Source organism: Puntigrus tetrazona, chromosome 1 (assembly GCF_018831695.1).
Source record: "Puntigrus tetrazona isolate hp1 chromosome 1, ASM1883169v1, whole genome shotgun sequence".
In the NCBI taxonomy this organism is placed as follows: Eukaryota; Metazoa; Chordata; class Actinopteri; order Cypriniformes; family Cyprinidae; genus Puntigrus; species Puntigrus tetrazona.
The window spans coordinates 8,778,989-8,790,570 of record NC_056699.1 but is presented as its reverse complement, the minus strand read 5'-3'; the positions used below and the strand labels follow the sequence as shown (position 1 = coordinate 8,790,570).

The 11,582-nt window shown below is 36.1% G+C and overlaps 2 protein-coding genes across 2 annotated transcripts in view; one reads left to right on the top strand and one right to left on the bottom strand.

The window, feature by feature from the left end:
- Positions 1-11,359, top strand: part of LOC122351550 (calcium uptake protein 3, mitochondrial-like) — a 19,115-nt gene extending 7,756 nt beyond the window's left edge. The window contains exons 5-15 of the mRNA XM_043248705.1: positions 1,061-1,108; positions 1,224-1,306; positions 1,402-1,476; positions 3,127-3,168; positions 4,370-4,465; positions 5,868-5,959; positions 6,191-6,362; positions 7,993-8,101; positions 8,175-8,332; positions 9,380-9,448; positions 9,914-11,359. Coding sequence (XP_043104640.1) covers positions 1,061-1,108; positions 1,224-1,306; positions 1,402-1,476; positions 3,127-3,168; positions 4,370-4,465; positions 5,868-5,959; positions 6,191-6,362; positions 7,993-8,101; positions 8,175-8,332; positions 9,380-9,448 — 944 coding nt within the window. The 3' untranslated portion in view covers positions 9,914-11,359. The remainder of the gene's footprint in view (positions 1-1,060; positions 1,109-1,223; positions 1,307-1,401; positions 1,477-3,126; positions 3,169-4,369; positions 4,466-5,867; positions 5,960-6,190; positions 6,363-7,992; positions 8,102-8,174; positions 8,333-9,379; positions 9,449-9,913) is intronic.
- Positions 10,407-11,582, bottom strand: part of LOC122342651 (ankyrin-2-like) — an 18,026-nt gene continuing 16,850 nt past the window's right edge. Inside the window, exons 14-15 of the mRNA XM_043236629.1 lie at positions 10,613-10,622; positions 10,407-10,520 (exon numbers count right to left, since the gene is read on the bottom strand). Of these exons, the coding sequence (XP_043092564.1) occupies positions 10,407-10,520; positions 10,613-10,622 (124 nt within the window). The remainder of the gene's footprint in view (positions 10,521-10,612; positions 10,623-11,582) is intronic.

Genomic DNA, 11,582 nt, shown 5'->3' with positions numbered 1-11,582 from the left:
AATCTTTCTTAAATATATTCATGCATGTGTGCGTATTTATATGTACATAATAATACACTCACACATATATTATGTAAACAAAAGCTTTTATTTTGGATGCATTAATCGTGGTTAATCATTTGATAGCACTAGTTATATATATTTTTTCTATTTTAATATATTTACATTTTTTCCTGTGATGCAAAGCATCATTACTGCAGTCTTCAGTGTCACATGATCCTTCAGAAGTCATTCTAATATGCTGATTTTCTTCCGAAGAAACACTTACCATTATTAATAATGTCGAAAGTAACTTTCGCACAATGCGTTTTAGATGAAAGTATAACCGAATGAAGTAATGTGTTATTTTTATATAATTAATTACATTAAATGAACAGGTCACAGCTTTAGTTATTCACAAATACAATAGCGGCGGATGCACTTATGCATACGCATCAGAACCAGGGTGGCCTGAAATGTGAAAATGTATCTCCTCTATCCTATTCTACCTTCTTCATCCGTTTCCTCAAACATTCCAAAGTCCTTTTCCCACAGCACTCAAAGAAGCCCTCCTGAACTATCTGTGTCCGAGTCGCTATCATCTCCTTCAGACAAAAGCTTGGGAATGCTTTCAGTGGCTGGAACAATTCTCCTTAAGTCTCTCCTAGACAGTTGCTCTTCCTTTCTTCTCCTATCACACAACAAAGGACTAACAGACCTCAAAAAGGAAAACAAACCCACGTCGGGCATCTGCAATCAGTTACAGATCACTCGAGAATGTTTTACACCTAGGAAAATAAACAGAGGGGAGCTCGGGAGCCATTGGCCTGCTCTAATTTTGTTTGGGTTTGCGTCCAGCCTGGTTACTTTACGTTTTTAACGTCTCTGTTTGTGCAAAGAGGACACCAAACAAGAGAAAAGAACGGCATCCTCTTAGATCTTATCAACGTAAAAGAAGAAAGGGTCTCTAGTTTAAAATGACATTTGATAGTAAAATTTATTTCGAGGGCAGGCTCTGGGGTGTCGGAAAACAAGCTTTGTTTGAATTTCTAAAAGGTAATGTTTATGTGGTGTTTTTCAGGTGTCATCGCTTACACAGAGTATCTGTTTCTGCTTTGCATTTTGACAAGTGAGTTTGTCTTTAGGTTTAATCCTCCATGCACGCTTGTTGCTTGCACAAACAATAGTCATGAGAAATGTAACCGCATGAAGATGTTTTATATGTCTTTCTTTTTGTTTCCTAGAGCCGCATGCGGGTTTTAAAATAGCTTTCAAAATGTTTGATGCAGACGGCAACGAAATGGTGGATAAGAGGGAGTTCATGGTGGTACGGTCGCTTTTGTTGATGCTAATTATAAGTATATGTTGTTACATGTGAGTGTCAGAACGCTTAAAGATGCATTTCTTCTTTTTTTCTTTTAGCTGGAAGAGATATTCCGGAAAAAAAATGAAAAGAAAAAAGAGCGGGGAGGAGATTCTGAGAGTTACTCTCAACTGGTAAGAAATACGTTTCTGCCTTGCTACCAAAAGCATTTTACAGTCCTCTGTTATTCTCTCGGTTTGATATGTACATATTTGAACGTAATGCAAGGAAATAGTTCTTCCAGAAAAAGAAAACGTCATTCTAAACCCTTAGTTATTTCTTATCTGAGAAACTCCAAAGGAGAAGTTTTGAAGAATGATCGCACCGCTCTCTTCTGTTCAATAAAATCAACGGCTCTCCATAAAAGCAGTTCTATACATTTCCGAACGTATTTGATCTTTTAACATGTGGCAAGACTTTAGCTTGCTTATTTGTGGATTAAAGACTTGATTTGAAGGCACTCAAATGAGAACAAAACTGAAGCTAAACAATAACAATATTGCCTTTTTTTAGAGCCGCAGTACAGTGCATTTCTTTTCTAACAAAATTTGTGTTTGTCACATTTACTGAAGTTTGCATCGCTGAATCTGTTGCTTCACTGTTAACCTGCATTGTTCTTTTTTATTGTGTGAAGCGCCATATAATTAAAGATTACTTAAGAAAAAGACTGAAATTGCTTGGCAACCCTTGTCACCATTAACTTTCATCGCATGAAAAAGATGGCTATAAATTGCTCAGTTATATTTGTAATTATATATTTTTAGATGTAATCATTTACTGCGGATTATTTTATTCAAGTGACTAGTAACGTAACACATAACCTTTCCATTTGCAAGAAAATACTGAGTTCCTTTTTCAAATAAGTAACAAAAATGACTCTATTTTTCCCATTTATTGACAGATACAGTATACTTCAACATGTATAAAAAACAGTAAAATACACTGGGAATATTACGCACACATACAATGAAGTATTTTTATACAAATATCCTTATGTATTTAATTACATTTTGTTAAACAATGTCTGACGCTGACATTTGATGATCCCGTTTAATCATACTAATAAGCAAAATAGATTTTGTTTTAGTTTTTTTGATCTGCATCCTCTACTGTACAGATGTGAATTTATTCTCATTCATTTCACTTTTGATGTGAAAGTGCTTTTACATTGGCCAGAAACAGAACTTTTTATTAAAAACAATCAAGCAAGCCCTTATTTCAGAAGCAATACAAATGCATTGCATTCCATTAAAAATTGACCAAGTAACGTAATTAGTCGCTTTTTTAGGGAGGGACACAATATGCACAAATTTAAAAGTAACTTTCCATAAACTTTTATCATCTACAATATCTATCTATTCTCTGCTATGAATTTCTCCTTTTGCGTTCCACAAAAGAGGAACAAAGTCAGCTAGAAAGACATGAGTGAACGATCGTTTTGGATAAACTATTCTTAATTTTTTAACAAAAATTTCAGAAATAGCGTTAATGTTGCATGTTCTCAATCACGTCTAAATACGAGAAATTATGTGGCGCGTAATTCATGCATGTTGATTTGAACAAATTTGCACGTTGACGACATGAATGTTTTCTGCAGAGTGCAAGTCCACAATAAGTCTCTTATCTCTCATGCTGGGGAAATGCTGATTATTGCAGATTTTGTTTAGAAAAACACATTCAGAGTTCATTGTCTTTCACCATCCATGAGATGTGACAGATCTGCCGAATGCTGCTTTGATTTGATTTCTTTCCCCTGTTCTGCACGTCATCATTCGGCGCGTGAGAGCGTGGAGCTGTACGGACATCAGGGATCTGTCAGCAGCAATGTATGTATCTGTGTACTAAAGAGCATGACGTGTTTTTTAGCATGCCGGTTAATGCCTGATTGGACTTGTACAGTCGTGACCGACGGCAACCATGCATGCCCGTCGTAACCGCTAATGTTTATGCAGCTTCACCCTAATTAGTGCTCAATAAACCAGAAGGCTTACGTCCACATTCGGTGGCTTTCAGACAGTCGGTGAGCAATATTATTTTACACGCTGAAATGTTTGGATAGGGCGTAACGGAGCGACCCTCACGCATGGCTCACCTCCGGAGAGGAGGGACAATGCAGCTCTAATGGGGCTCGGTCTGAAATGCAGCTCCATTGTCTACAATTATCCAGAGACTGAAACAGATGATTTATGTTGCTTGTCTGCTGTCAGGAGCTTTCTACCAAGGAATGGTCTCGCAGAATCACGTTAAAAGGCCCTCACCTGAAGAATGGCAACTCTCCCCGGACCCCCATGTTTTATTTTTACAGTCGCTTGAAGAGCGGTATTCGGGTTTAGGTTACTTCTTGACCACGAAGAGTTTTGTGTCACTTAGAGCTGCAGCTGAGGAATGAGCCAGTCTCAGCACCAAACAAGAGAAACGACAAGCTCTTTCGGCCCTGTTCAGTCAGTGTTTGTCTGTGCACACCACGATATACTTGTGCTGATTTCAAAAATATAATAATACCGAACACAATCCACTGTTTATCTTGGCAAGGACGTGACTGGAGCGCTTGTTTACCGACTGAAGCGCTAAGGTCACGTTCACACAGCAACAGAATATTGTCTGTCCTGTGTTTCGGTGTTTGATACGGCAAACCCTTACCTTGTTTTGGTATTTAAGAGAGTTAAATAAATTCACACCCATACTTTTTCAGGACTGCATTTTTAGTGAACTGTAGAAGACAGCTAGTTTTATTTTACACTGCACATATCTGGTGTGTTTTGCTGACTTACAGACACAAATACGAACTATATCGACTGCTTTGAAAGCGCAGCTCACGTAAGTGAATACTTAAAAAAAAACTAGAAAACAAAACAGATGTAAGATAAAACAGCACTGCTTACATGAGGAGTAATTCGTTGGAAGGGTGCCGCGAAGTTGACTTCACATTAGCTTGCATTAATTCAGGCGGTTTTTGCATGTAGAATAGTCTTTCACTGTATTTTCTTGTTTTGTTACGCCTTTAATATTTTCACCTCTGATATGCAGGTACTTAAAAAAGAGCAGCTTCAGTCTGAACCCAGAAGTTTCTGGGATGTTCTAAGGCATGGTGCGAGAATAGTTCTCTTTTCAGATCTCATGGAGGTACAAGTATCCTCAAGCTCACGTTTTCTCATTCGAATCTCGTATTACCCCTGGCCATTCCCTGTCCCCCATCCCATGTGAGGTTCTGCCCATTGTCTCATGTTTTTTTTTTTCTTTTTTTTGCGGTATTACCATTTTCATTCATTAATGTCACTACTATTTATGTTATTACAGTTTGATATTAATAGATTTTTCAAGACCTCAAAATGCGTATGAAGATAACTAAACTGCACAACAAAATGCATATCAATAAAAAAATAGTGCTGTCAAATGATTAATTGTTTTTTGTTAGCATAATATATGTATGATTGCTGTGCATATTTATTATGTATATATAAATACACACATACATGTAGACATTTCAGAAAAATATGTCTTGTTTATATATTAAATATACTTATATATGTAAATAAATATATGTAAATACATGCAGATATTTTCAAAATATATACTGTATGTATGTGTTTATATACATAATATATAATATAATATATATAATAACATAATATATTTATATACATAATAAATATACACATAATCATTTGACAGCATTATAAAAATGATTTGAAATAAAATTATTGTTATTATATAATATTATTATTGCTCCATTGATGATATCTAGAATATTATGATAATGCAAAATACTTTGTAGTTGGCATTTTAAAGCTTCTTTGTTGAAAAGACTGTGAGATACAGTATGCCTCTTGTTTTTATAATGATGCATTGCTGCGAAGGAGCACTGAGGTATATCTTGTATGCAGATTTCTGCACGAGCAACCTGTTGTTTGCGTGGCATGAGATGATGTCGGCTGCTCCATGATGTGTCTTTGCTCTATCAAACATATTAACATATTGTGCATATTAACCTTCCAAGATTTTATAGATAGGAATATTTCATCCAAAATGAACTCATTTACTTGTCCTCATGTTGTTCCGAATCTGTGCAAATTTATTTACGTAGATCTAGTTTACTCTGATTGTAGCAACAAGACAAAGAGTGATATATAACATTTTACACATGTGCTAAGGCAAGCCAGTTTAACATAACGAGTGTGGAAATAATTATGGTAGAAAATTCATTATCCCTTTAAATCAATATTTACAGCTAGTTCAACAAAATCAAAGGACAGTTGTTTATGTGTGATTTTAAAATGTATGATAGAGGTTTTGCTTTTTTCTCAATTGGTCAGTTGCTTTTTAATGAATCTTTTTATGTATTTCTTAGTCAATTTATGTTCATTTTACATTTATTTGTGTTTGTGTCTGTATCTATGTTATGTTTATGGCTGTGCAGTAATATCCTCATCAAGCTATTTTTGTGTACTCTTATCCTGTGACAAATTTTGCTCCCTTATTCAGTTTTTGCAGCTGAATAATGCCTTTTCGTAATTTGCTTTCGCAGCACGAACCTGAAAATGTCACCGACACAACTCTACTGGTGCATTTCTTTGGAAGAAAGGGCAAAAGTGAACTTAACTTTGATGACTTCTACAGGTAAGTGACGGATTCCACAAACGTGACCCAAACCTAGGCTGCTTCCGTCGTGATGTTTAATTAAGTTTCTGTAATACAGCCTCAGGACTGTTTTTATAGTGAAGGGTCAGTGAGGACGTTGTATTGTTTTTAAAGCATGTTGGGATGGCCCAGTCACTTAGTCTAGTGTCCTACTGAGCGAGCGATGGCATCTTCTCTTAACACTGTGACTGTGTCACGTTCTGTCGGCAGGTTTATGGACAACCTGCAGACAGAGGTCCTTGAGATTGAGTTCCTCAGCTATTCCAAGGGAATGACCACCATCAGTGAGGAAGACTTCGCTCGGATCCTGCTGCGTTACACCACAGTGGAGAACATCGCAGGCTACCTTGAGAATGTCCGTCAAAGCATACCTGATGAGAAGGTAATACATTTGCTCTGGACACACACACACACAAAGGTTGTGTTTCCATGTTTTATGGGGACTTTATTTGGACTTTATTAAATGTATTGGTATTTCTATCCTTGTGGGGACATTTGGTCCCCATAATGTGATAAATACCAGGTGCACACACACACACACACACACACACTGACCACCATCATCACTCAGGATAATCAGAAGGCTTTCCGAAGCGCTAGACACATTTAAAATTTATAGCAATTTGCATTTTGCCATTAAAATAGTAAAATCTAGCAAAATATGTTTTAAGAACATTTTGTAGACATTCCCATTATGTTATGGAAGTTTGATTTCTGAATGTTCTTGGAACATTCAAAACATTACTTCTTTTGTTTTTATTTTATAGTTTTGTTCATAATATCTAGTAATAGCTAGTAATATTTTGCTTATACAATATAGTAATATTACATGTATAAATAATGCTTTGTGCTAATGTTTTGAAAAGAACAGACCACATGTTCTGTTACCGTTATTAGAAGAACGTTATTGAAATCTGAAACTAGTAATATTTTAACAATATAATAACGTATTATTACATGAATATTACATGCGTAAATATTGCTTTGTGCTAATGTTTTGAGAACAACGGACCACGTAACTTATAACAAACATTATGTTTATGTTACTAGAACCTTGCCAGAACATTATCCAAAGGAGCTAGATTAGTAAAAAACGTAATACTTTTTCAATCACATCACTTTGTCAGTATTCTAATTTTCCTTTACCGTTATCTAAGTTAATGTATCGTTCATGAATGACTCTATTCAAATCACTGCATAGCAATACAAATACCACCGCATAGCAGAGAGAGACAGATATTTATAATGTAAGCGATGCTGTTGTCTTTTTTTCTTCAGGTTGTTTCCCTTTTTGCACACTGACCCTCACATTTTGAGGTTACATTCTTTTCTGCTTCTCAAAGAGGCTGTTGCTGGATGGCCATTACTATATAAGTGGTTTTTATTCTTAAGTTAAGAAAAATTGCAACACAGCTTAACTTGTAAAATCAGCAAAGCGTCGCATATTACTCAGTAGATCATTTGTAAAACGGTTGTTGTTGGTTGCGAGAGAGGCTTCAGAAAAAGACACGGGTCTAGTGCCTGGAAACGGATGAGTGGAAATCAAAAGGGCCGCTGTTTGGGTAATCTGCTAGTGCTGAGATATTTTGGACACATCCCCTTTTGTTTTTATGTACGCAAGTATCAGGTTAATCTTCTTTAGAAGAGTCGACAAGCTACCCGACCTCTCCTTAAACAAAACAATCTAAAGGTGTCGACAGCTCAAATTGTAAAGGAGCAGGAGAGATGTGTGCTGGGTTTGTTTGACTTTGCTGTTTTCTGCCTTGGGATCTGTTATCACTCTTCAAGGTCCAACAGACACTTAAGGTGTCCTCCTGCTTGGAATAGTGCGGCACGATGCAGTATTGTCTCGTTTGTGTTGCATTTATTCAGAGACCGTAGTGGTATATTTCGAAATTCGTCATTTTATGTATTAATGTAGCGTTATTCATATTAGAAAAACTCTGACTTAATTATCGTTCCTTTGCCCAAGGTTCCTCTTAAAAGGATTTAACGCTGATCTTCTCTTCTAGGGCATCACGTTTGAAGAGTTTAGGACCTTTTTTCAGTTCCTTAACAACTTAGAGGATTTTACCATTGCCATGCAAATGTACAACTACGCAAATCGCCCAATTGGACAAGGTAAACATATGGGCCAATCATATAATGCATTTGCTGTTTTACTGGTGTGGGTAACGATGTTTGGTTCTCACAGATGAGTTTGCACGGGCGGTATATGTGGCCACTGGCCTGAAGCTGTCACGACACCTTGTGAACACCGTTTTCAAGATCTTTGATGTGGACCATGACGATCAGCTAAGCTACAAGGAGTTCATCGGGATAATGAAGGACCGGCTGCATCGTGGCTCCTGGGTAAATATGTGTTTAAATGCAATTTTCCAGCTTTTAAGGCAATAACGGCAGAGTTATGATCCACTGGTGAGCTTTAAAACAGGTTTCTGAGATCCAAATGGTGGAAATCACGAGGTTCAGAAATCTGGATTTGAACTGACACATGGCATTAACACATGTGTTTTGATATACAAATCAACTTTTAGACACCATTAACACATTTAGCTTGGACAAGATAGATTTTTTAAGCACATTTAAAAATAAGTAAAACTCAAATTCAAGTTAGTCATTATTATTTCTGTTGTTGGGGTCAGTAGGTTTTACTTTAACAGATTTTTTATTTTAAGGACACTACAAATTGATCAAAATTGTCAGTGAAGACTTTAACATTGTTATAAAGATACCCTGAACTTTTCTAGATGGGTCAAAGATGTCAAGATGTCTGCATCAAAAGTGATTTTATGTCGAAAAATGCCGAAATTCGATCATTCAGCGTAGCACGGTATTTATGTAAAAATTCAAACCACATGCTAATTGTGACTTGTACATATTAAAATCTATTAAACGTATTAACATGTTTTAAATGAGTAAAACGATCTAACTGACGAATATTTATAAAACCAAGAATAGTGGCAGATGTTAAAAATGAGTATTTGAGGTGAAAGAAATTAGTCTTTCAATATCATATATCGATAATTGCCGTAAATATGCCTAAAAAACACTGAACGACATTTTAGTGTGTTTTCTGTAAAACAAAAATGTATCCAATTCATTTTTTGCTCAGAAAACCAAAAACCAAATTGCAATTCAATTAAACAGAAAACAACACCTTATTGCTTTTATGCTTATATCCTTTTTTTGTCTTTGACCCATATACAAACCCTATCTGGCCGCCTTTCACGTTGTTATTTCTTCTTGTGGGTGCAATTTTGCTGACATCTAGTGGTCACTTACTGTTCGCTTAGTATTCTAGCAGTCTCGTCAAGTAAATGTCAGAATTTTGAAGATAATGTTTCTATTTGATGACATAAAACCAAATCATCCTTTATATTATCCACGTAAACCCAGGGATATAAAGGTGAAGAGAGATTCACGTCCTTCAAAGCCTGCATGAAGAAGGAACTCACTGCTAAGTAGGTAAGTTCATTGCTGCACAAAAAAAAAATGAAGTGGGTATTATTCAGTGTTTTTAGTTTGGCTTCCTGATATTGCCTCGGAGAATTCCAAATTAATGATAGTGAAGTAAAGCGCTAGCACCGCTCAGCATTCAGCCAAAGCTCTTTCTCCAGCATCGGATTACTCTGTAAAATTAATGTCTGCTATCCAGAGATACAAGATACGGGCCTAACACAGTGTATTAGGACTTAACACAGTAATAGAATACAGCCCAACCCACAAGAAGAAGGCTTACACTATAAAACACCCAAAAACAAGGAACAATTAGACTTGCTGTGGGAACGCTTGAAGTTTGAGTGAAACAAACAGGTGTTTCTATTTTTATAAAGCACTTTGTATTCAACGTACCACCTGTTGGATGCAGTTATGATGTTGGTAAATCATCATTTGACATGCCGCTCGTCTCTATGTTTTTGATTCGTGCAGGTGAAAGTCCCGCCGAGTGCTTCTCCTCACCCTCACGCTGAAGAAATCTCAAGTTGGATTAAAGCTCTCAGTGACTCAATGCAATTATCTACCTGACCTGTGTCAAACTCTGTTAGATACAAATACTGCCGTAATTAGATTAACACATGCTACCTCCCTAGACTGTAGTTGCAGCTTCGGCTGGCACTTCGCGAACTCTTTAAAAGCCATTAACTAAAAGGGATAACGCTTTAATGAAATAGCCATGATACTTTTATTAATGGAAAAGTTATTTATTAAAGGTCTTATAAATTTAAACAGATACATTATGCAGTTTAAAGTCTTTATTTATAAATATATATTACTAAATTTAAAGGGAACTTTGTTGAAGTTAAAAGCGCTGAATTCTGATGGCGCGTATAGTTATTTATTCTATTTATTTCAAGAAAAAGTGCTCTTGGGTATTAATGCCTCCGTAGTTCCGTATTGGCAACGCATTGTTCTTTTTGCTTCTCTAGGAGTTATAAGCCAGATAATCTTTCCTTACAATGAGCACATTGCTAACATAGTTTCTCCGAGCTTGTCCACTGCCCACCACCCAGATCAGCTTACACAGGGTCTGACGGTGCTGAGTGCACACAGCAATAATGAGCCCTCAGTAATCTCACAATGTGCTACACATACAGATCCCTCTCTCCACCTCTTTCATGAGTTTCTTACACTGCCGCTCCTTTAAGAAACATCTTGTGAAGCCAAAACAACAAATGAGAAGAAACTGAATCCCACTGAACTCTAATCAGGCCCGGTTTCATAGAGATATCCATCTCTGTGAATCATTTTATAATGGTTTTAACTGACAGATCTTCAGAATAGCGCAGACAGCGCTTTAGACTTAAGTTCTGATTGTCCTTTTAGGTGATAATAAGCGTGTTACGGACTTTTTGATTGTTATAGTGTGTGATTTTATTGTTGAACAAAAAGGCCAGCGTTAGTTGTCACACATTACTCTAGTGAATAATTCTCAGGTTGTTTTATTTTTAAGCAGATGTTTTAAATCACTGGCAACAAAAATCTTACCACCTTTATTGCCCAGGAAATAAGATTCAGTTTTTTTTTTTTTTTAATTGATCCTAATTTAAGACAATTTTGAACCAACAAATAACAGACAGGTCAACAGGCATTTGTGTAACTGGACGTTTTACTCAAAACTTTGTTTTATTATGAACTTTTGTGACAACTGCCTTGTGTGACAGTTAGCTCCAGTCTCACCTAACAGGTTTCTGCAGATTACAAGCCTTATCTAATTAGCTGTTTCTTATAAATCTTCATGTTAAAACTTGTCTTTTTCAGTCATCTGACTTGCATCTGTCATTGCCATTATGTGAAGTATACTTTTTATGCATTAGCATTCAGATTGCTTAAAAGGTTTGCATAATTAATAATAATAAAAAAAAATCACAATAATAATTTTTGCGTCATTTCTGGTCTTTACTTTAAAATAGAATAGCCATGGTTTTACAATAGTAGCCATGTTTTTGCCATATTGATTACCATTTGTATATCCAGTTTTACTATAAATACCATGTTAAAACTGTGTTTAGTGTAGTTAACTGGTGGTTAACACGGTTTAACCATAGTAACCATGTCTCTAACTGACAGACCTACATATGCACAGTGAAGCCTTTAATAT